Source organism: Oncorhynchus gorbuscha, linkage group LG12 (assembly GCF_021184085.1).
Source record: "Oncorhynchus gorbuscha isolate QuinsamMale2020 ecotype Even-year linkage group LG12, OgorEven_v1.0, whole genome shotgun sequence".
NCBI lineage: Eukaryota > Metazoa > Chordata > Actinopteri > Salmoniformes > Salmonidae > Oncorhynchus > Oncorhynchus gorbuscha.
In genome coordinates, this window is record NC_060184.1 from 66,634,413 (window position 1) to 66,658,947 (window position 24,535).

Genomic DNA, 24,535 nt, shown 5'->3' on the forward strand with positions numbered 1-24,535 from the left:
GATAAGCACACCAAAGCAGGCATTAATTAAAAAGACAGCCCTTCTGAAAGCATTTCACTCCGCAGTCTGCTGAATTTGCAAGATACATTTTCATGCATTCTGATTTCGGCACAAATTAAAATGTTAAACTGAGTCGCCCATGGATTGATTTTTGTCTCATTTTTAAATTCGCCGTGCGACATGCACGCGCAGTTACAAGCCTGCTGGAGTTAGCCGCAGACCATACATTTTGACCGTTGTGGTGTAAAGATGAAGCCTGAGCTGGTTTATGAAGCTGGTTAGTTTTAGAAAACCCAGAGTAGATCCAGCTTGCTTCGTAGGATACTCAGGTGTAGCAGCTAACGTTATCCTCCCAGACAAACATGACAACACATGCACTAGGAGTTGGCTGAAGCACACAGAACTGGACCAGTACGCTACCTAGCCAGAGGAGTAGAGATGACTGGTTTTACCACCGGTCCGGACGAAGGAAATCAGTTGTCTGGATAAAATGGAGACGCCCCTGCAATTTAAATCTTTCGGAGGGCTTTATTCAATCTGTATCGCTGAAGTTCAGCGGAGACTGCGTTCACGGTAAACGCTACATATTGCCTCAAACTACCTTTTAATTTCTATCGCGTAGAGCGCTGAAGTGTTGGATCCACTGAACTAGTGCCCCACCCCTAGCCTCTTCCCCCACGGGGTTAGGGTTTCATAGGAGATTGGACCTGTAACCCATTTACATTACATTTAAGTCATTTAGCAGACGCTCTTATCCAGAGCGACTTACCCCGTATCATTACTGCAGTGAGAGAACCATTTGTATAGTGTGGTTAATTTTACAAATGTGTGCTAAATAAAGTCAAGGTTTCTCTAGTGGTCTTGTCAGTGGCTGGGTTGTTACTTACACCAGGATGTAGTGTGCATTTTCATTATAAACTGGGTGGTTTGAGCTCTGAATGCTGATGGGCTTGGCAGCCGTATACACAGGTATGACAAAACATTTCTACTGCTCCAATTACGTTGGTAACCAGTTTAATAGCAATGAGGCCCGTAGGTCCCAAATACCACACCCCCTCCGCTCGTTTAACACGACTCTGAAAAGAGTTGTTTGTGCAAAATTACTCATTACTGAAGTGGTTTTAAAATGCATACAAGGTTTCGGTTGTCAGTGGTTCAAAAAAAAAAACAATTGGACACCTTCATTTTCTCATTTTATTCTGGATCACTTTGAACAATACTCCCTGTAAAGACAGTAAAAATCAGCACCTTGGAAATCAGACAGTAGTGGTCCCGGCTAGACAACTGGAGGAAACATTACACAGTCAATATATAGTTTGTATAGAGCAGTTTCCCTATTCCTTGACAGAAGCACCGCTGTTCTATGTAGTAGGCCTATATTTCTATGAACATTCTGTAATGTCCAATCCCACTGGACGCCAGCTGGCTCTACAACTCAGGAAGTATACATCCTAAACAGATGGGTGAGATACTTCTCCTCGAGCTGCTGTATCTGCTGCTTTTCCAGTCAGACCGATGTAGACCTGGTGTAAGCTGTGACATTGAATCAATAGAGTTCCCCACCCCTGTACTAACATGAGCAACAAACTACTTAAAGGAGATCAGCTCCTGACTTCCATCTAAACACAACCGTCAGTCATCTAGATCTGTCTGTAGGTCTTTACAGAGCCCTCTCTCAGTTGCTGGTAAAAGTTGACAAAGTTAGTTGTAAAAACAGGAGATAAATGGGAGCGGTTCGTCCCACTGCAGGTGAAGACGTGAACATTACTTAACATTATTCAAGGCTGGTTGTATTGGTTCAAGTCTGCAGTATTCACAAGCACCAGGCATCACTAGATTATAGTAGCAGTGAGGTCTTCCCGGGACTACAAACATGGAAGCTTTCATCGTCATGCATTAACCAGATTAAGGATACATCTTTATCAATAAAACACTTAAGGGCTCTAATCAAGTGACTATTCAGTGTTCTAACGACGAGATTCAAGGCACAGCAGAAGTGGATACCTGGGGGCATTTACAAAACATCACACCGTCTTAGTTAGCACCGTCTAGAATAGAGATTGTATCAAAGCATGCCTCAGGTGGTCAATGGTCATCAAATGTTCAAAACTTGAAGAAATTAAAGACAGAATATAGTTTTAGGAATAAACCAGAAGTCTGAGAGAAAAAAAAACAGGTAGTGCTGCTGGTCAACATGCATCGTACACTGTCACCTCAGATATCAGGCTATAGTCTCAAAACAATGTTCGGGCGTTCAAGAGTGGGTCTGTGGGGTCTGAGGCTAAGGGGTTTGGACACTGGCTAGGGGAGGGGGAAAAAGTCAGTCACATGTTTTTAACCTGCATTTAGTCTAGCTGGTAGTCAGGAGCTAAGTAAGATGTTCAACAACCACTTGTTATGGTTGAGTCAATGTGTCCATGGATTTGGATCAAGTATAAAAAGCATAACAGAGCTCAAGAGATCCCCGCAGTGGATTTATTAAGACCTGTTTATGTGTGTTAGTTAGCTGTAAATTTGTAAGTCGCTCTGGATAAGAGCGTCTGCTAAATGACTTAAATGTAATGTAAATGTAAATTGGGGAAAGACCGTTCTAGTGACCATAGCAATGAGTCCTACATAACTCTGAACAGGAAGATTTGTTGGTAGAAAAAAATATTCAAAGTGGGAAAAAAAAGGTCTAAACTTCCCAGAATTCTTGAAGCACCCCAGGATTCCGACAATGAGTCGTTTGTGTTTCCTGAAGTGAAGAGCGTGCGTGTGTAAGGCCTTTGATCTAGAGGTAGAAGAGGGGATCATGGCATCTCTGATTCCCGCTCGATGCCGACATACTTCAGAGCATCTGCTTGACTGTACCTGAGAGATAAGACAAGTTAGCTACAGACATCAAATCAACCACAAAGTGTGTGAGTATGCGTACATATAAGTGTGTCAATGTGACCAAACAAGGAGCAAGTTTTAGACACCCTCCTCACGGGGTATTCAGATTGAAATGGCTGCAGACAGGCTGGTTAGTAACCAGTATATACTGACCGGTAGTCAAAGAAGAGCTCTTCTCCAGTCTGGATGGTTCTCTTAGCAAAGATCCCTATCCTGTGGTCCCCATTCACCATCATCACTGCAGAGATAGGAGACTGTTAGCACAACACAGAGGTCTTATCAGTGAAACTCTACATCAGTAACGTCTGTTGGTCCCATCTGCCGGTGTATTAGGTTATACACAACTGGCTGGATCAGCTGACATACTATACATCTGGTGGTTTAAACAGTACCGTAGCACACCACGTCTGATGCTCTCTGGAAACAGTCACCCAAAATCAACTAATGAAAGGGATTATGGCATTGTCTGACCTTTTGCATAGCAGTTGGGGTGGACCGAATGGTTGGCGAAACGAATCTTGTTTCCTTTCCTAGTAGCATCCACTACAAAATCTGGGGTAGAGAGAGAAAGAATTAGCTTTCCCTCCCACTTAGCTTATCAAAAACAGTATTTCAATACTTTTGTATGCGTGTGTGTTACCGTTGTTGAGGTTGAAGAGGAAGCTACACATGTATTTGTCGTAGACCTTCCCTCTGCGATCCGCCTCATCTTGGGAGATTATCTACAAGGAGAGAAAAACAATTATTTTCCACAGGCCTGTACATTACACACAAGTCAAACAAAACCATCACCCTGACAGACACAGGGCCAAGCCTCACCTCCCCACAGTACTCAGAGATGAACTCATTCTTCTGAACTGGCTCTTTGATGAAGATGCCCCAGCCTGCTACGTCAGACGGAGCTAGGAGCAGGTGCTGAGAGGGGGGGGGGGAAATCACAAGAGTGAGCTACTGATATCAAGTGTGTGTGTGGTGTGTGTGTGTGTTACCTTCTTGGCTCCCCTCTGTATGGAGCAGTTTTTACAGGAGACGTTCTTGCTGTCCCAGTGTTCAGCGGCTCCGCAGGTCAGACACAGGTCAGGGTCACACTCTCTGACCGCCAGGTAACACGGACACTGTTTAGTGTTACACTGGGCCTTACACCTGCAGCCTGGGAAACGGTTCTGACCTACCCACACACAGAGATAGAGAGACAATTTGAGAGTGTAGACTGGTTTGCACTAATTATGGATCAAAATAAAGTATTAAAACATTTCCTCACACTCTGAGCTGCACTGGCAGAACTTCTCACAGAAGTTCTGAGCAGTGACACAGGGACATGAGGAGTCACAGGGCTGGCGGGGGTGGTCACATGGCTGGTAGTTATACACGTGGTTGGATGAACCATCTACAGGGGGAGGGGTCAAGCACAGGTCAGCGCTGTCACGCAAAGATAAAAACTGATAAATGAATCACAATGATAAATAAAAAAACATTCAATCACATTCTAAGATTGAGTGAGGCTGTAATGTCAGGAGAGTTCTAGAGACAATCGTCACCTTTCTTCAGTTGGATCTTCCTGCAGTGAGTGGCCCACAACCTAAAAAGGAAGATCGTGAGTAGTCTTTTCCGTGGAAGTTGACAACCAGAGCTTCTGACTATGTCCTGCAGTCAGCCCATTATTGCACCCTGAAGTAGTCTGTCCATATTTGGGCATGGATTACCTGTGTTTCCTCTTCTTCTTACGAGGGGGCGTGTCCTCGTCCTCAGCCGGAGCACGAGCGATGATACTAGACTCCTTCACTCTGAACTCATATACCTAGAGACACACCCATTATTACCAGACAATATACAAAATGTCTTTCCATAAAACCTGCCAAGTAAAGAGGAAGTCATGGGAGAGAAAGCCAGAGAAATGCATAGGTGCTGTGGTGATAAAAACATACCTGTCTGCAGGTCTTGGTTCCTATGAGCCGTGCTATAGCGCAGTAGTTGTCGTAGTAGGTTCCGATGAGAACCCTAAAGAGTGAAGCCTCGGCTCCGCTCCAATCAACAACCTGAGGGTCACACGTCAGCTTCAACTTCACTGGAGTCTGGCACCGTGAGTTACCCTCTGGATTACATAAAAGGCAATGGTTAGTGTGTGGGTGTGTGCATAGGACTGGGTATGGTGTTTGGCTGGCGCACGTGTGTATGTACCTGAACTGCTGGTGGTCTCGTCCTTCTTGTCATCATCATCATCATCGTCATCGTCATTATCGTCATCTTTCCCCTCCCGCTCGCTGTCCGTATCTTTGGTGTCGGTGGAGACTGTTGGTGTACTGGGCCGGCTGTTGCCGATGGGTCGTCCCCTGCGACGGCTCACTGGGCGTTTGGAAGGAGTCTTGGACCTCTCGGTTGCCATGAGGTCAGGATACTCCCTCACCAATCCATCCTAGACAACCACCACAGAACAACAGTCAGAACTAAAGGTGTATGAATGTGTGTCCGAATGTGTCTGAGTGTACTTGCCTGCACCAGGTACATGTAGCACTCGTCACCACAGGGTTTACTGTCCACCAGATTCTCCATGTTCTTACGCTTATAGGTGTTAGGAGTCGCATGGAAGGCTGGAGAGAGAGATACAAAGAGGAGAGAGATGAGGGGTCATAGTGAAGTCAGAGTGTTGGTGCAGAACAGTCCAAATGTGGCGAGAGAGTGTGTGTGTGTCTGTGTCCGTACACTCACGGTGCAGGAAGCAGTCGTATTTGAAGCAGCGTCGGCAGAAGAGTGTGTGGAAGGAGTGTAGACTCTGTTCCCGCTGAACAGAGCGAGCGTTGGGACCGTCCATGTTAGGAGTACACTCTGGAGGCAACGCACCAGGCAACTGGGGCTCTGTCAGCTCCTTGTACCTGATCACACACACACACCCCATTAGATCTGAGACAGGACAGGAATATGTTCTACTGACACATACGGGCTGATACAATAATCGTATTATCGTGTAACCAACAATTATGGACAATAACTGAGCTAAACGAATGATCGTCATAATTTTCATAGATTATTTTTAGTAACGGGGTTATTCAACTATATTTTCAAGTAGATATAGTTTACCCAATAGCAGTTTCTTTTTTTTACATCAAGAGGGTAAAGTTGGTAATGGTTTTACGACCAGAATGGCACAGTTCAGAGATGGTTCATTTCCAAAAGCTCCAAACATTAGTTTGAGAGACAGGGTGCCATCAAAGCTGTGTTGTATTCATTAGGTATGACAAACCTCATTTGCCAATATGCATTATGTACAGTACAAGCTCAGAAATAAAAATCACAATGATTACAATAACCATGTCCTTTTGCATGACAATGAATTGTTACTCCAAACTTCATCATTACTGCCCTAATACACATACAATTTATATGAAAAAACACACACACACACACACAGAGGGGTAGTTACTTTTCTCGAAGTTCCTCTGTTGAGCCCTTATCAGGGAACATTGAGGAGATGGCTTCAAAGATCTTATCAGACGGAAACTTCTTAGAGCTGTCACTGCTGCCTTGGCCTGCAAACAGAGGACAAAGGGGTTACACACACAATTTCTACCAACAGTCACTGCGTCAGCCCACACAGGAGAGCGTAAGGAGAGATAGAAATCTGAAAGGACAAGGACCTAGGGAAGGGTTCTAGGGGAGAGATCTGTGAGATAAAGGTTTAAGGGAATGGTTTTGGGATAGGGCCCATATCTATTCTCGGTTGGATGATAGCAGTAGCCGTCTGTCTTACTGTCAGTGTTGATCAGGGGTTCCTTTCGGGGGTCCTCGGCCAGGTGGTCCTTCGCCTCACAGAGCTCCATCTTCTCAAGCTTAAACTCCTGCTCTTCTTCATCATCATCCTCATCATCGTTGTCACTGTACTGGGTCAGGGCACCCACCAGCTCCACAAAGATCTCATCGTTGATGAAGCCGCACTCTGGAAACACAGACAGTCATTTAACATGAACACACACAACACATCCAAAACCACAAGACTTCATAATAGCAAATATGTGTGTGCAAGCGTGCGTGCGTGCACGTGCATGTCTTACCCCTGTCTCCGTGAACTTTGCCATCGTAGTTCTTGATGAGTTCTTCTATGAAGGTTCCGTCTTGGTCCAGAATCTCGTCTCCCATGTAAGGGATGTTGTGGAGAACCGTTTCATCTTCTACCTACAAGGCAGACCAGGTGTGTCAGGACAACGCCATTGTAGTCTGTGACGTCACTATCATCAAGTCGGTACTAGACTACAGCATCGGGTTGGATAACTGTGGTTCTAGTGCACGTGTCAGAACAAGCTTAGTATTGCGTGTTTACCATGAAGTTCTGCTGTAGCAGCGTGTTTACCATGAAGTTCTGCTGTAGCAGCGTGCTTACCATGAAGTTCTGCTGTAGCAGCGTGCTTACCATGAAGTTCTGCTGTAGCAGTGTGTGCGTGTTTACCATGAAGTTCTGCTGTAGCAGTGTGTGCGTGTTTACCATGAAGTTCTGCTGTAGCAGTGTGTGCGTGTTTACCATGAAGTTCTGCTGTAGCAGTGTGTGCGTGTTTACCATGAAGTTCTGCTGTAGCAGTGTGTGCGTGTTTACCATGAAGTTCTGCTGTAGCAGTGTGTGCGTGTTTACCATGAAGTTCTGCTGTAGCGGGGACCAGGAGTACATGACAGGGACAGAGGCTACAGCGTTGAGCGTCTTCAGAGGTATCACCTGTTTGGAGAACTCAGAGAAACCACTGTCCACCGTGCACTGTAGGAGACAAGACCACACACACACACTAGAGGACTCAGACAAGCCTCCACTGGAAAGTGAAGTGTAAAAAGTCCATACTGGTGAAAAACAGTAAACTGGTAATGTAGATTTTCAATATCTCTGGAAAGGTGTATGTTGTTTGTGAAACATGCGCTGACCTCTCTGGTCCCTCGTAAGGAGCTAACAGATGTCATGATGTGAACGGGCTGGATCCTTCTGGTCTTCCACTCAGCGTTCAGGATGTCTGTCCGCTCCAGGATCCTCTGACGGTTAGAGTTAAACATACTCTGGGGGGAGAGACACTGTCAGAAACCTGTGTGTGTGCGAGATATATCTATAATGTTTGTTTGTGTATATGTACCTTGACCTCATCAGCCCGTCTGAAACGTTTGAGTTGGCGTAGCCTCATGTACTCAGACTTCACCCTTCTCCTCCAACACACTGGTCCCTTCTCAGACCGCTTCCCTGTCAGCACCATGGTCAACCTGGAACACACACACCGCTTTAGAATCATGCACAGTGCAAGAGTAAAGGCAAAGAGCTATGGTTCTGGATTAACGGCGGGACCCCATAGCTGGTCATGGAACATGTTGATACGGGTGCATGCACAGTCTCTTCAGAGTCAACGGCTGTTTCAGTTTCAATTCCCACCTCTACTCCCTTTCTACAGCTGCACCGAGACTGTCATGCCAGGCCAGTTTATAGTCATGCAAATAAGGGGAAACACCCCCAAACTAATTTCTGGTTGCATGTTTCAAATTCATTGTCCATTACTTGGGGTAAAACATAAATCACAAATCAGTCTTTGCTGGCTTCCATTACACATGCTCAGTCCCAACTAAACACAGTATTGAAGCCTCCATAATAACATCCGCGTCTCTCTGCTCGATAAGGCCTGGAGAAACGGATGCTGGAGAGGGCACTAGTTCGAAGTCATTGGCAACAGAAATCAAATTAGAGTTGTGCGTCTGCTACGTGACTGCTGTCTAGAATAGGATGAACTTTAATGTCCCCAAGGGGAAATTGTCTTACCAACAGAGTACTGCTGTATACAAAATAGACACTGTACATTACACAATCAGGTTTTTTTCTGCATAGTGTTTTTCCCAACCTCCTACGTCCAAACAGTACAATTATATATATTTTATAATTTGGGGGGGGGGACATTTTTTTTTTTTTTTTATTAAAATGACTAAAACTAGATATAATCGCAATTGTAAAAGATAACTTGTTCTCAACTTGCCTACCTGGTTAAATAGAGGTCAAATAAAAAAGTAAATAAATATGTAAAAAATAAAGTACGTAGAAAAGATAATGGACCTATATATTTTTTTACAAGATAATCTTTGAGAACTAACAATCACCAAAATAAACACTAGTCAGTCAAATTCCCCAAATTATGTATTCAGAAGTATTTTTGGCATGGCATGGGGCACCCATTGATTTGTTATAATGTTTGAGTCACTCAGATAGCATACGCCATGGTGAAATGTGTAGAATTTAAGGAAATCAACTTTGAAATGGCAACATCTTATCTCAGCCCCATGGCACGAAATTAGCTTTAAAACAGCACCCTTTTCCTCTTAGCAAAATGTGTAGAATTGCAGGACATGAGCTTTAAAACAGCTACATTTTGTCACTGTGGCCAACAGGAGGGCCTCTAACATTTTAAGTCAGTGACTGCACCATTGGCCAATCCCATGGTCCCACCCCCACCACCATTTTCACCCAGAAAAACCCTGCAGACTAAACATAAATACATTGCATTGTCTGTGATTGGTCAAAACAACTTACTGATCACATACTGCTAGAAAGAACACTGTCTATAGCTCTGACTAGAGGAACTAGAATGTATCCTTTTCTTAATCTGCACTGATATTGTGAATCTGTCCTGCCTGGGTGGGTCTAACCCCGTGGATCCCCTACCTTAAGGAAATACAGTATCCTGTGCTGCCATGAAAATCTGTTATCTTATCACACCAGTCACCACACTGGATGCTCATGTTTAGGGCTTTGCCACACGTAGAGGAAAGGAGACTTACTGTAGAATTACACATCACTGAAAATTATGTCAAATTTTTGTGTTCAACAGTTCAATACCAACATGTTCATGTTAGATTGAAGGGCTCAATACTCAAAGATGGAGGGGACAATTAACAGTATTATAATTAAAAGGTAATAGAGAACAATAGTAAATGAGTCTCTTTTTGTAGGCACTAAATCCTCCATGGTTCGTTGAACAAAGTCTTTCAGCTATTTTCTTTTAAACGAGGTTTTTGGATAAACGCCCAAAATAAGGCCTGTGTCTGTGGTAAACACATGTTAGGAGATCTTATACGTTTTGTTCTATGAGACCATCTTCATCAGCTAACATCACTTTGTGATTTTTGAAGCATTTATGTAATACTTAAAAAAAATATATATAACGCAAATAAAGACTTTATAAAAGGTAATGTTAACTGATTGATATTACCATTATAGAACTAAACGTATAAGATCTCATAAGCCTGTGTTAATGTCAGACCTTATTATCGGCGTTTATTCAAAAACCCTATTCCTTCCTCATAGAAATGTCTAAACTAACCAGAGGTAAATCATTTCCGGTTTTTAGGACTACAAGCTGGCGAGTTCTATTCTGTACTAGACTAGTGCCATATTACTGGTATGTAGTGGCAAGTGGCTGAACAGCGTCCCTATTGAAAATATGAAGAACAACAAGTATATCAGAGTCGGGAAGGCTTTCACCTTTCACTCTCAACTGCCTCGAGTGACACACATTGGAGCCTAATTCTGTCATTGTCATTGCTGTCATGTCAAAAAATGTGACTCATTTTTTATAGAATTGTAGCGAACACTAGCTAGCGGTTCTCGAGGTAGCTAACGTTAGTATCAAACACATTTCCCAATTCAGATGTTAGCTAGCTAAATGTCCATTTCAAACCATCCTGACAAATAATTCGATTTAGCTAGCTAACTAATGTTATAAGGATGAATGACACCGCTACACAGTTCAATAAAGTTCAATGTTTGGAGTAAACGTGTAAACCTGGTACGATTTGAAGTGAAGAAAGGAAAACCCCTCCGCGCCTCCACCGCAGACAAACACTCCAGTTAATTTGCAAAGCAAAATAACGTTACACAACTGTCATCTTGCCACATTCATTGGCTGGCTAACTTATTGGCATAATTTACAAAGATAACTTCCAGATCAAACAAGTGAATAAATGTATCAATTCTAACATTAACCTTCCATACATGGCTAGCAAGCTAACTAGCGACCAAGACAGATAGCTAGCTAACGTTACATATGTGGCTATTATTTATTTTTTCAGATGAAAGAAGAATTGTATATTTTGACAGCATTTCCTACCTGCAGAGGGGGGTCAGTCCTCATTCAATGAAGTGACTCGGGATATATCCGATACGCACCAATCGAGAATCGTTCGTTGATCGGGATTGGATTACTAACGTTACAATGTTTTGTTGGCTAGCTCGTTAGCACCGAGAGAAAGGGGGAGTCGATTCACCTCGCGCGTCCTCTCTAGCTAGCGAACACCGGCTTGCTACGCTTCTTTCTGGCATGTACTTCCCAATGGAAATAACACGGATAGTTTGATGCGGAATTAATGTCTTGTAAAATATTATGTTTTACTGAACAGTTTCTCAATTTCTATATTTCCGCCTCAGCAACTATTCAAACGTCTCTCTCCGTCTCTTTCACTCACATTCGCCGCCCACTCGGGCCACTGCAGCTTCAACGAGCGCCAAACATACGGGCCAATCACCGCCGCCGATATTCAAGATTCTTACACGGTGCATTGCGATGGGTCAGATTGTATCAGGGAGCTGGCCAATGATAGGCCGCGCTACAACGGGGCCCCGGAATGGGGGACATGTGGAGAAGTTTCCTTTGTTCTCTTGGTTATCAACGATACAAATGCCTAGCAAAGATGTAGATGCGAAGTGTTTACGATATTACCTGGTGCCACATGTATGTGCAACTATTTACAATTACGACTCCTCATCATGGTAATATCATATTTAATAATCCATGAGAAAATATGTAATGTACAATTTCAGTAGATATGAGTAAATATTGGTAGCAAAACCGTTTAGTACAAAGCAATGTACTAAACGGTGGATATGTTTTATATTGTAGAAAAGTGTATATATTAAAACTCAGCTTTATTTTTATTCTGGTCATTGCATGTAACCTTGTTATGTTCGGGTATAGCCTCAACAGTCTAAAGTCGCTTTCTGTCATCACATTTTCTCTATATGAACTGACAGCAAAGAGCTAGGGAGAATAATTGCTTACTCATTGCGTTAGCTTCCCTCTCCTCAAAACTCATTGAAGGAGAAGTGGCTCTCATCTAATAGATTTTGGGAAGGAGAGAGGACGCGGGGAGTAAGCAATTATTCTCCTTGGCTCTTTCCTGAGTATTCAATTGACATCTTACCCATGACAGTAAAAACTCATTATTGTTCATCCTCTTGTACATACTTTACAGCTAGGCTGAGTTTACTGACTTGTAATCAATGTAGGGAGGTCGACAAGGAGAGGGAGCCAATTTAGATTATTGAGAAGGAGCCCTCCTCTCCGCTAGGGTTATCCAGTTTACTAAGTCCCGCCCTTCTCATACGCTCATTGGTAGATGGCCCGGGATACGAATCGGCCTCGTTCAGAACAGTTCAGTTTGCTCATACAGTAATAGCAAAGATTTTTATAACTAAACCAAGATTGACCACAACCCGTCGTTTCAAATGGGAACGAATGAGTCAGAACTAGCAAGGAGGTGGGCAGAGCCAAGCACGAGCTAGCGAGATCCTATTGGCTCATATTTCCGTTAGGGAACGCCTAGTTTGAAGTGCGCGTGTGCATTTTATCAAAAATAATTTAACCTTTAACTGTGAAGTGCGTGTGTGCATGAACTAAATTCGCATTTGCACTCCTAAACAATGCACTTTTTTTTAAACTTTAGCAAAATGTAAAGTCTACAAAATTTTGTCCACTCTGTTCATAGCATATTTTAGTTTTGGGAACAGAACTGTATTGAGATCAATTGTTTCATCGATCAGAAAAAAAGCAGAAAATCGGCCAAAATCCATCTCATTGCATCTTCTCCCACTGCCAGGCATGTAACGTACTTAAGTTTTTTTTTTAATAGTTTAATGTACCACTTAAGTCGTTTTTTGGGGTGTCTATACTTTACTATTTATATTTTTCTCTGCTTTTACTTCACTACATTCCTAAAGAAAAGGATGGACTTTTTACTCCATACATTTTCCCTGACATCCAAAAGTACTAGTTACAATTTGAATGCTTAGCAGTGCAGGAAAAATATCAAAATCACACACTTATCAAGAGACTCACTAAACATGAATGCTTCCTTTGTAAATTATGTCTGAATGTTGGAGTTGCCACTAGCTGTCAAAAAAAAGTTATAAAAAAGGAAATTGTGCCATCTGGTTTGCTAAATATAAGGAATTTGATGTATAGCATTTACTTTTACTTTGTACTTTTACTCAAGTATGACAATTGAGTACTTTTTCCACAACTGTACTTAAGTACATTTACAACCTTATACTTTTAGACTTTTACTCAAGTAGTATTTTACTGGGTTACTCATTTTATATTAAGGTATCTTTACTTTTACTCAAGTATGCCACCACTTCCCACTGCCTGACATTTGGCTTTTGAAACGCCAAGCGGATGCTTCACATTTATACATCCAGTGAAATATTTTCAATGAACAGAAATATCTGTCTCATTGTTCTATCTGTGGTAGTATTGTCTACAGTATGCACAGAATATTCAATATTTTCATTTTACAAACCACATCTCATGTGTTCTATAGCCCTCAAATTCAACTCTGAACCTCAAAGCCAATTCCAGTGCTTTTTTTCATTGTTCCCCTCAAGGTTATTATAGTAAACTAGAACAGAAACTAAAACTAATGATGAATGATTAGCATGAGGTTGTAAGTAACATGAACATTTTCCAGAACATAGACATATCTGATATTGTCAAATTGTTAAATTCTTGTTAATCTAACTGCACTGTCCAATTAAAAGTAGCTATTACAGTAAAGTAGCTATTGTTTGAGGAGAGTGCACAGTTTTGAACTTAAAGTTTTTAATAAACAAATTAGGCACATTTGGGCAGTCTTGATACAAAATATTTAACAGAAATGGATTGGATCAGTCTAAAATGTTGCGCATACACTGCTGCCATCTAGTGACCAAAATCGAAATTGGGTTGGAATAATACATTATGGCCTTTCTCTTGCATTTCAAAGATTATGGTACAAAAAAAAGTTTTTTTTCTTTGTATTATCTTTTACCAGATCTAATGTGTTATATTTTCCTACATTCTTTTCACATTTCCACAAGTGTTTCCTTTCAAATGGTATCAAGAATATGCATATCCTTGCTTCAGGGCCTGAGCTACAGGCAGTTAGATTTGGGTACGTCATTATAGGCGAATATTGAAAAAAGGGTCCGATCCTTTAGAGTTTTTTTTAAAGATAGACTTTATAATTGAAAGGTAGACTCAGCTAGATGATGTTGCCACAAGCAGCACCCAGATACTGGGAGCGTTTGAATAGTAAGGCAAAAGCAACCGACTGTAGACGATCATCGGGAGTGGTTTTCCAAAAGCAAGGCTCAGATCAACATGGCATTAGGCAGGTTTCCATTGACACAGGTTTATTCTACAAAAGCAATTTCGCAAAAAAAACATTGCGACTTGTATAATTGAAACGGCAGATATAGGAGACATTTTCTAAAGACAGACATTTTTATGAGTTCGACGGGTAGATTTTTTTATTTCTTTAATTGCAACAAATGATGGAGACTGTGTTTTTCAGGTAAATTCTGATTGCCGAATACGTAACTATAAGCTCCACTTCACATTTAATTCAAAATGCCGGCAGCTTGCAAAATAAATAAAAATTACTATAAAAATACGGTTTCTTTTCAGGACAAGGATTATCCTGACTTTCAAGAATGCATGAATTGCTTTGCCTTGCTTTTCTGGTTGGTTATTAAGTTTCACCATCCAAATATTTAAAATCTACAGGAATGCAAGTTTCACCATGGCACTGTCTGTGGAAATTTAAGTTACAGCCTTATTCTAAAATGTATTAAATAGTTTTTTTTCGCCTCATACAATACCCCATAATGACAAAGCAAAAACAGACATTTTTGCAAATGTATAGAAAAAAATGGAAATGTGACATTTAAATAACTATTCCTACCCTTTACTCAGGACGAGTCTTCTTGGGTATGACACTTCAAGTTTGGCACACCTGTATTTGTGGAGTTTCTCCAAATCTTCTCTGCAGATCCTCTCAAGCTCTGTCAGGTTGGATGGGGAGTGTCGCTGCACAGCTATTTTCAGGTCTCTCCAGAGATGTTAGATCGGGTTCAAGTCTGGGCTCTGGCTGGGCCACTTGTGGACATTTAGAGACTTGTCCCGATGCCACTCCTGCGTTGTCTTGGCAGTGTGCTTAGGGTTGTTGTCCGGTTGGAAGATGAACCTTTGCCCCAGTCTGAGGTCCTGAGTTTTCTGGAGCAGGTTTTCATCAAGAATCTCTGTACTTTGCTCCGTTCATCTTTCCCTCGATCCTGACTAATCTCCCTGTCCCTGCTGCTAAAAAACATCCCCACAACATGATGCTGCCACTACCATGCTTCACTGTAGGGATGGTGCCAGGTTTCCTCAAGATGTGACTCATGACATTCAGGCAAGAGTTCAATCTTGGTTTCATCAGTCCAGAGAATCTTATTTCTCCAAGCGGGCTGTCATGTGCCTTTTACTGAGGAGTGGCTTCCATCTGGCCACTCTACCATAAAGGCCTGATTGGTGGAGTGCTGCAGAGATGGTTGTCCTTCTTGAAGGTTCTCCCATCTCCACAGAGGAACTCTAGAGTTCTGTCAGAGTGACCGTCGGGTTCTTGGCCACCTCCCCGAGAAAGGCCCTATTCTGATTGCTCAGTTTGGCCAGGCAGCCAGCTGTTGGAAGAGTCTTGGTAGTTCCAAATTTCTTCCTTTTAAGGAAAATGGACTCCACTGTGTTCTTGGGGACCTTCAATCCCGGCAGAATTGTTTTGGTACCCTTCCCCAGATCTGTGCCTCTACACAATCCTGTCTTGGAGCTCTATGGACAATTCCTTCGACCTACTGGCTTGGTTATGGCTCTGACATGCACCGTCAACCGTGTGACCTTATATAGACAGGTGTGTGCCTTTAACCACAGGTGGACTCCAATCATGTTGTAGAAACATCTCAAGGATGATCAATGGAAACAGGATGCACCTGAGCTCAAGTTCGAGTCTCATAGCAAAGGGTATGAATACTTGTGTAAATAAGGTATTACTGCTTTTTAAATTAATATACAAAATGTCTAAAAACCTGTTTCACTTTGTCATTATGGGGTATTGTGTGTAGATTGATGAGGAAAACATTTTATTTAATCCATTTTAGAATAAGGCTGTAATGTAACAAAATGTGGAAAAGGGGAAGGGGTCTGAATACTTTCCGAATGCACCGTATTAGTCAATTACTGCATTCTATCCATGCTGGCTTTCGCGGGCTACCTGAGACATGAAACAGTTAGGTAGGAGGGCATACAGGCTGTCACCAATTTATTCATTTGCCTAAATGGTAATGGAAAGATTTTGGTGTGACTTCATTATGTCCACCAGTTTTTATTGACACAAGATAGTTAAATGGAAATGCACCATTGCAGACAATTGTCACATCTATTTTCAATGCAAACCTTTTAAATGTCGACAATAAATCACTGGACAAGTTAAGGGATTGTACATTATTTATAATGAGGCATACCTGGAGAAAATTGGAAGTCTCTGAAATTAAAATGGATGGCCCTCCCTTCAGTACCCTCCCTTAACACTCGAAAAATAATTTGTGACCCTCCCCTATACCCAAAAGATGAACTAAAACATAAAGTGGATAGCAGAGAACATGCATACTGTTTACCCTCACTCCTAGGACAGACCAGAGCCTTAGATAGGCCTACTGTATGCCGTTTTAGAAACGGATCTTCGTTTTGTAAGCATTACATGGTAAAGTAGCTAGAAGGTTGTGGTTTCGCAGGCCACTCAGACAATGATAGGGGTGAAAAATCTTTATTACAATAAAATCACTGCATTAATCTATATTATTTACGGTTTGAGAAAAATAGCCTTTTATAAACGCATTTCATGCAATTCTACGTCATTTTACATAACAAGCAGAATCTGTTATAATACCACAACAGTGCATGACAACTAATGAACAGCACCAGAGATGTTTTGATTTCTATACAAGCTATTGTTAAAAGAAATAGGATAGTCTTAAGTTTGGGACAGTGCTAAAGTTGTCTACAAAATTGAACACAACAGAACCAGTTATGACTGAAGTATATAAGAGTATCTTCTAGGCTAAATTAGAAATCCTAAATGTATCTTCGAGGCTAAATTAGGAACCTAAATGCGAAATGTATAGGCATGTTGCTGAAATGCTGAGCACTGCTGCCAGGCTCTAGCGCAGGGGTATTCAACTCTTACTTTACAGTCCGGAGCCTGCTGGTTTTCTGTTCTACCTGATATTTAATTGCAAGCACCTGGTGTCCCAGGTCTAAATCAGTCCCTGGTTAGAGGGGAGCAATGAACAAATGCAGTGGAACTGACTTCGAGGTCCAGAGTTGAGTTTGAGTGCTGTAGCGTGTAACAAATGCTTCACAATTTATTTAATAAATGGTAGTCTATAGCCTTGAAATAATTATAATGCAGCCTAAATAATTCCTTTTTGTGCCTTGGTGGACTACATGGCTTGATCCTGACTGATTTAGTGTTAGTATGTTGTTTAATAGCCTGCTGAAATGTTGAGCGTCAATTAATAGTGACAGAATCACACTTTACATCCCAAGCAAAGTAAATTGTTTGTCTCCTTGACTGTAGGTTGTAACGCGGCCTCTGCATGTCATAGAGACCAACCAAATATATTCTATATGCATCGGAGTCACATCTTTCCCCAACATTTTACAGCTTGTTTCTAGCATAAAGAATTGCGGTCAAAAGCATTGTTATATACTAAGTGTACAAAATATTAAGAACACCTTCCTAATATTGAGTTGCACCCCCCTTTGCCCTCAGAAAGTGTTCCACAGGGATGCTGGCCCATGTTGACCCGAATGTTTCCCAAATTGGCTGGAAGTCCTTTGGCTGGTGGACCATTCTTGATACACGCAGGAAACAGTTAAGCGTGAAAAACCCAGCAGCATTGCAGTTCTTGACACTCTCAAAACTACACATGGCACCTACTACCATACGTTGTTCAAAGGCACTTCAATATTTTGTCTTGCCCATTCACCCTCTGAATGGCACACATACACAATCCATGTCTAAACTGTCTCCTCTCCGTCATCTACACTGATTGAAGTGGATTTAACATTAATAAGGGATCATACACTCATTCCAAAATCATGGGCGTTAATATGAAGATGGATCCCCCTTTGCTGCTACAACAGCCTCCACTCTTCTGGGGAGGCTTTGCACTAGATGTTGGAACATTGCTGCAGGAACTTGCTTCCATTCAACCACAAGCATTAGTGAGGTCGGCCACTGATGTTGGGTGATTAGGCCTGGCTCACAGTTGGAGTTCCAATTCATCCCAAAGATGTTCGATGGGGTTGTGGTCAGGGCTCTGTGCAAGGCCAGTCCAGTTATTCCACACCGATCTCAACAAACCATTTCTGTATGGACCTCGTTGTGCATTGGGGCATTGTAATGCTGAAACAGGAAAGGGCTTTTCCCAAACTGTTGCCGCAAAGTTGGAATCACAGAATCGTCTAGAATGTCAGTGTATGCTGTAGCGTTAAGATTTTCCTTCACTGGAACTAAGGGGCCTAGCCCGAACCATGAAAAACATCCCCAGACTATTTTTCGTCCTCCACCAAGCTTTGCAGTTGGCACTATGCATTCGGGCAGTTGGCGTTCTCCTGGCATCTGCCAAACCCAGATTTGCCCGTCAGACTGACAGATTTTGAAACGTGATTCACCACTTCAGAGAATGCTTTTCCACTGCTCCAGAGTCCAATGGCGGCGAGCTTTACACCATACATCGTTGTGCATGGGAGACGATGCTTGGCATTGCGCATGGTGATCTTAGGCTCGTGCGCGGCTGCTTAGCCATGGAAACCCATTTCATGAAGCTCCTGACGAACGGAGAGTTTGCTTCCAGAGGTAGTTTGGAACTCGGTCGTGACTCGGTCGTAATCTGATTACATTCAGGGCTCCCGAGTGGTGTAGTGGTCTAAGGCACTGCATCTCAGTGCTAGAGGTGTCACTACAGACCCTGGTTCGATTCCAGGCTGAATCACAATCGGCCGTGATTGGGAGTCCCATAGGGCGGCGCACAATTGGCCCAGCTTCGTCCGGGTTAGGATTTGGCTGTGGTAGGCCGTCATTGTAAATAATATTTATTTTCTTCACTGACTTGCCTAGATTACTTTCCCCTTAAGAAGAATTAGAAAATACCAACATTTATGTTACCAATTGAACAAAATCTATTGCAGGATAAATCAATATTAAAATGTACATAGCTGGTCATATATGGATGTTACATTTTACTTTATGGGTTGGTTAAAATGGCTTCTTCTAATCCATTGCTTTCTACTACATATAATAATACAATCAAATTCTATCTTTATATTAAAAACCAAAGTCTATCAGAATTACAGTCATTGCAATAAATGTTATACCCCTTGATCTTCAAGAATAGGTTTTGTAGATATGGAAGTACAGATTAGCCAAATTGTTTAACCTGAGCATAACTCCAAAAACGAAGCACTTATTAGCCAGCCCTACTGTGTTGTTTATGATTTTGTTGTCATGGAGGATGGATTGGGCTCATTGATTTGTGTTTAAAAATAAATGCTGCGCTCATGTAATGTCATGCTTTCAGCACTACTGAAAAGTGCTTTTGACATGTGAAAAATGAATGCCGTATGCTGCATTTGCTATGGGTTTATTGTTTACCTTTTTGTTGCTGACCCTTTATATTTTGATAATATGCAGCTGTTAAGAGGGCAAATCCACAGATGAAACAATAATGACTCTGTTTTGATTAAAGGCTGAGGGATGGGCCTGGAGAAATGTAACCACTCTCAGATTAATAGACAGAGCTAAGGATATACACTGCTCAAAAAATTAAAAAGGGAACACTAAAATAACACATCCTAGATCTGAATGAATGAAATGTTCTTATTAAATACTTTTTTCTTTACATAGTTGAATGTGCTGTCAACAAAATCACACAAAAATTATTATTATCAATGGAAATGAAATTTATCAATCCATGGAGGTCTGAATTTGGAGTCTCACTCAAAATTAAAGTGGAAAACCACACTACAGGCTGATCCAACTTTGATGTAATGTCCTTAAAACAAGTCAAAATGAGGCTCAGTAGTGTGTGTGGCCTCCACATGCATGTATGACCTCCCTACAATGCCTGGGCATGCTCCTGATGAGGTGGAGGATGGTCTCCTCCCAGACCTGGACTAAAGCATCCGCCAACTCCTGGACAGTCTGTGGTGCAACGTGGCGTTGGTGGATGGAGCGAGACATGATGTCCCAGATGTGCTCAATTGGATTCAGGTCTGGGGAACGGGCGGGCCAGTCCATAGCATCAATGCCTTCCTCTTGCAGGAACTGCTGACAATGAGGTCACATGAGGTCTAGCATTGTCTTGCATTATGAGGAACCCAGGGCCAACCGCACCAGCATATGGTATCACAAGGGGTCTGAGGATCTCATCTCGGTACCTAATGGCAGCCAGGCTACCTCTGGCGAGCACATGGAGGGCTGTGCGGCCCCCCAAAGAAATGCCACCCCACACCATGACTGACCCACCGCCAAACCGGTCATGCTGGAGGATGTTGCAGGCAGCAGCACGGCGTCTCCTATATCTGTCACGTCGGTCACATGTGCTCAGTGTGAACCTGCTTTCATCTGTGAAGAGCACAGGGCGCCAGTGGCGAATTTGCCAATCTTGGTATTCTCTGGCAAATGCCAAACGTCCTGCACGGTGTTGGGCTGTAAGCACAACCCCCACCTGTAGACGTCCCGCCCTCATACCACCCTAATGGAGTCTGTTTCTGACCACTTGAGCAGACACATGCACATTTGTGGCCTGCTGGAGATCATTTTGCAGGGCTCTGGCAGTGCTCCTCCTTGCACAAAGGCGGAGGTAGCGGTCCTGCTACTGGGTTGTTGCCCTCCTACGGCCTCCTCCACATCTCCTGATGTACTGGCCTGTTCCCTGGTAGCGCCTCCATGCTCTGGACACTACGCTGACAGACACAGCAAACCTTCTTGCCACAACTCGCATTGATGTGCCATCCTGGATGAGCTGCACTACCTGAGCCACTTGTGTGGGTTGTAGACTCCGTCTCATTATACCACTAGAGTGAAAGCACCGTCAGCATTCAAAAGTGACCAAAATATCAGCCAGGAAGCATAGGAACTGAGAAGTGGTCTGTGGTCAACGCATCACCGGGGGCAAACTACCTGCCCTCCAGGACACCTACACCACCCGATGTTACAGGAAGGCCATAAAGATCATCAAGGACATCAACCACCCGAACCACTGCCTGTTCACCCCGCTATCATCCAGAAGGTGAGGTCAGTACAGGTGCATCAAAGCTGGGACCGAGAGACTGAAAAACAGCTTCTATCTCAAGGCCATCAGACTGTTAAACAGCCACCACTAACATTGAGTGGCTGCTGCCAACACACTGTCATTGACACTGACCCAACTCCAGCCACTTTAATAATGGGAATTGATGGGAAATGATGTAAATATATCACTAGCCACTTTAAACAATGCTACCTTATATAATGTTACTTACCCTACATTATTCATCTCATATGCATATGTATATACTGTACTCTACATCATCGACTGCATCCTTATGTAATACATGTATCACTAGCCACTTTAACTATGCCACTTTGTTTACTTTGTCTACACACTCATCTCATATGTATATACTGTACTCGATACCATCTACTGTATGCTGCTCTGTACCATCACTCATTCATATATCCTTATGTACATATTCCTTATCCCCTTACACTGTGTATAAGACAGTAGTTTTGGAATTGTTAGTTAGATTACTTGTTGGTTATCACTGCATTGTCGGAATTAGAAGCACAAGCATTTCGCTACACTCGCATTAACATCTGCTAACCATGTGTATGTGACAAATAACATTTGATTTAATATATATAATATAATAATATATGCCATTTAGCAGACGCTTTTATCCAAAGCGACTTACAGTCATGTGTGCATACATTCTACATATGGGTGGTCCCGGGGATCGAACCCACTACCCTGGCGTTACAAGCGCCATGCTCTACCAACTGAGCTACAGAAGATTTGGTCACCACCTGCAGAACCACTCCTTTATTGGGGGTGTCTTGCCAATTGCCTATAATTTCCACCTGTTGTCTATTCCATTTGCACAACAGCATGTGAAATTTATTGTCAAACAGTGTTGCTTCCTAAGTGGACAGTTTGATTTCACAGAAGTGTGATTGACTTGGAGTTACATTGTGTTGTTTAAGTGTTCCCTTTATTTGTTTGAGCAGTGTACAGTTGAAGTTTACATACACATTAGCCAAATACATTTAAACTCAGTTTTTCACAATTCCTGACATTTAATCATTGTAAAAATTCCCTGTCTTAGGTCAGTTAGGATCACCACTTTATTTTAAGAATGTGAAATATCCAATTAATAGTAGAGAAGGAATTATTTCAGCTTTTATTTCTTTCATCACATTCCTAGTGGGTCAGAAGTTTACATCCACTCGATTAGTATTTGGTAGCACTGCCTTTAAATGATTTAACTTGAGTCAAACGTTTCGGGTAGCCTTTTACAAGCTTCCCACAAAAAGTTGGGTGAATTTTTTCCCATTTCTTCTGACAGAGCTGGTGTAACTGAGTCAGGTTTGTAGGCCTCCTTCCTCGCACACACTTTTTCAGTTCTGCCCACACATTTTCTATAGGATTGAGGTCAGGGCTTTGTGATGGCCACTCCAATACCTTGACTTTGTTGTCCTTAAGCCATTTTGCTCTGGAAGTATGCTTGGGGTCGTTGTTCATTTGGAAGACCCATTTGCGACCAAGCATTAACTTCCTGACTGATGTCTTGAGATGTTGCTTCAATATATCCACATTATTTTCCTTCCACCTATTTTGTGAAGTGCACCAGTCCCTCCTGCAGCAAAGCACCCCAACAACATGATGCTGCCACCCCCATGCTTCACGGTTGGGATGGGGTTCTTCGGCTTGCAAGCCTCCCCCTTTTTCCTCCAAACACAACGATAATCATTATGGCCAAAAACTTATATTTTTGTTTCTTCAGACTAGAGGACATTTCTTTAAAAAGTACAATCTTCGTCCCCATGTGCAGTTGCAAACCGTAGTTTGGCTTTTTTTAATGGTGGTTTTGGAGCAGAGGCTTCTTCCTTGCTGAGTGCCCTTTCAGGTTATGTCAATATAGGACTCGTTTTACTGTGAATATAGTTAGTTTTGTACCCGTTTCCCCCAGCATCTTCACATGGTCCTTTGCTGTTGTTCTGGGATTGATTTGCACTTTTCGCACCAAAGTACGTTCATCTCTAGGAGACAGAACACGTCTCCTTCCTGAGTGGTATGACGGCTGCGTGGTCCCATGGTGTCTATACTTGCGTACCATTGTTTGTACAGATGAACGTGGTACCTTCAGGCATTTGGAAATTGCTCTCAAGGATGAACCAGACTTGTGGAGGTCCACAATTTTTTTCCTGAGGTCTTGGCTAATTTATTTTGATTTTCCCATGATGTCAAGCAAAGAGGCACTGAGTTTGAAGGTAGGCCTTGAAATACAGTGGGGCACAAAAATATTTAGTCAGCCACCAATTGTGCAAGTTCTCCCACTTAAAAAGATGAGAGAGGCCTGTAATTTTCATCATAGGTACAATTCAACTATGACAGACAAAGTGAGAAAAAAAATCCAGAAAATCACATTGTAGGATTTTTAATGAATTTATTTGCAAATTATGGTGGAAAATAAGCATTTGGTCAATAACAAAAGTTTATCTCAATACGTTGTTATATACCCTTTGTTGGCAATGACAGAGGTCAAACATTTTCTGTAAGTCTTCACAAGGTTTTCACACACTGTTGCTGGTATTTTGGCCTATTCCTCCATGCAGATGTCCTCTAGAGCAGTGATGTTTTGGGGCTGTTGCTGGGCAACATGGACTTTCAACTCCCTCCAAAGATTTTCTATGGGGTTGAGATCTGGAGACTGGCTAGGCCACTTCAGGACCTTGAAATGCTTCTTACGAAGCCACTCCTTCATTGCCCGGGCGGTGTGTTTGGGACCATGTCATGCTGAAAGAACCAGCCACGTTTCATCTTCAATGCCCTTGCTGATGGAAGGAGGTTTTCACTCAAAATCTCACGATACATGGCCCCATCCATTCATTCTTTCCCTTTACAAAAAAAAAGCCCCAAAGCATGATATTTCCACCCCCATGCTTCACAGTAGGTATGGTGTTCTTTGGATGCAACTCCGCATTCTTTGTCCTCCAAACACGACGAGTTGAGTTTTTACCAAAATGTTATATTTTGGTTTCATCTGACATTCTCACAATCTTCTTGTGGATCATCCAAATGCTCTCTAGCAAACTTCAGACGGGTCTGGACATGTACTGGCTTAAGCAGGGGGACACGTCTGGCACTGCAGGATTTGAGTCCCTGGCGACGTAGTGCGTTACTGATGGTAGGCTTTGTTACTTTTCGTCCCAGCTCTCTGCAGGTCATTCACTAGGTCCCCCCCCTGGGGCTCCTGGGGCTCCT

At 42.5% G+C, this 24,535-nt stretch overlaps 1 protein-coding gene across 2 annotated transcripts; it reads right to left on the reverse strand.

The window, feature by feature from the left end:
* Positions 1 to 1,176: 1,176 nt before the first annotated feature.
* ezh2 (enhancer of zeste 2 polycomb repressive complex 2 subunit) lies at positions 1,177 to 11,381 on the reverse strand. Of its 2 annotated transcripts, none has more exons than XM_046292680.1 (20): positions 10,989 to 11,381; positions 7,980 to 8,103; positions 7,777 to 7,905; positions 7,496 to 7,615; positions 6,924 to 7,044; positions 6,623 to 6,808; positions 6,296 to 6,401; positions 5,584 to 5,747; positions 5,368 to 5,465; positions 5,056 to 5,290; positions 4,803 to 4,969; positions 4,581 to 4,675; positions 4,416 to 4,456; positions 4,139 to 4,264; positions 3,867 to 4,045; positions 3,697 to 3,792; positions 3,518 to 3,599; positions 3,349 to 3,429; positions 3,031 to 3,115; positions 1,177 to 2,853 (listed from the first exon to the last, which is right to left on the reverse strand). In XM_046292680.1, exons 2-20 carry the CDS (start codon positions 8,094 to 8,096, stop codon positions 2,793 to 2,795), a joined length of 2,289 nt encoding a protein of 762 aa, XP_046148636.1. In that variant the 5' UTR covers positions 8,097 to 8,103; positions 10,989 to 11,381; the 3' UTR covers positions 1,177 to 2,792. The 2 variants fall into 2 exon arrangements, with proteins under 2 accessions (XP_046148636.1, XP_046148635.1); XM_046292679.1 differs by having other exon boundaries at positions 5,578 to 5,747.
* Positions 11,382 to 24,535: the final 13,154 nt, after the last annotated feature.

Excerpts from the sequence above, each read along its gene's own strand:
- ezh2 (XM_046292679.1), bottom strand. The coding sequence starts at position 8,096 with ATGGTGCTGACAGGGAAGCGGTCTGAGAAGGGACCAGTGTGTTGGAGG. Across the intron at positions 7,045-7,495 it reads CGCTACAGCAGAACTTCATG|GTAGAAGATGAAACGGTTCT; the intron begins GTAAACACGCAC and ends TCTGCCTTGTAG. Across the intron at positions 5,291-5,367 it reads GCTACATGTACCTGGTGCAG|GATGGATTGGTGAGGGAGTA; the intron begins GCAAGTACACTC and ends GTGGTTGTCTAG.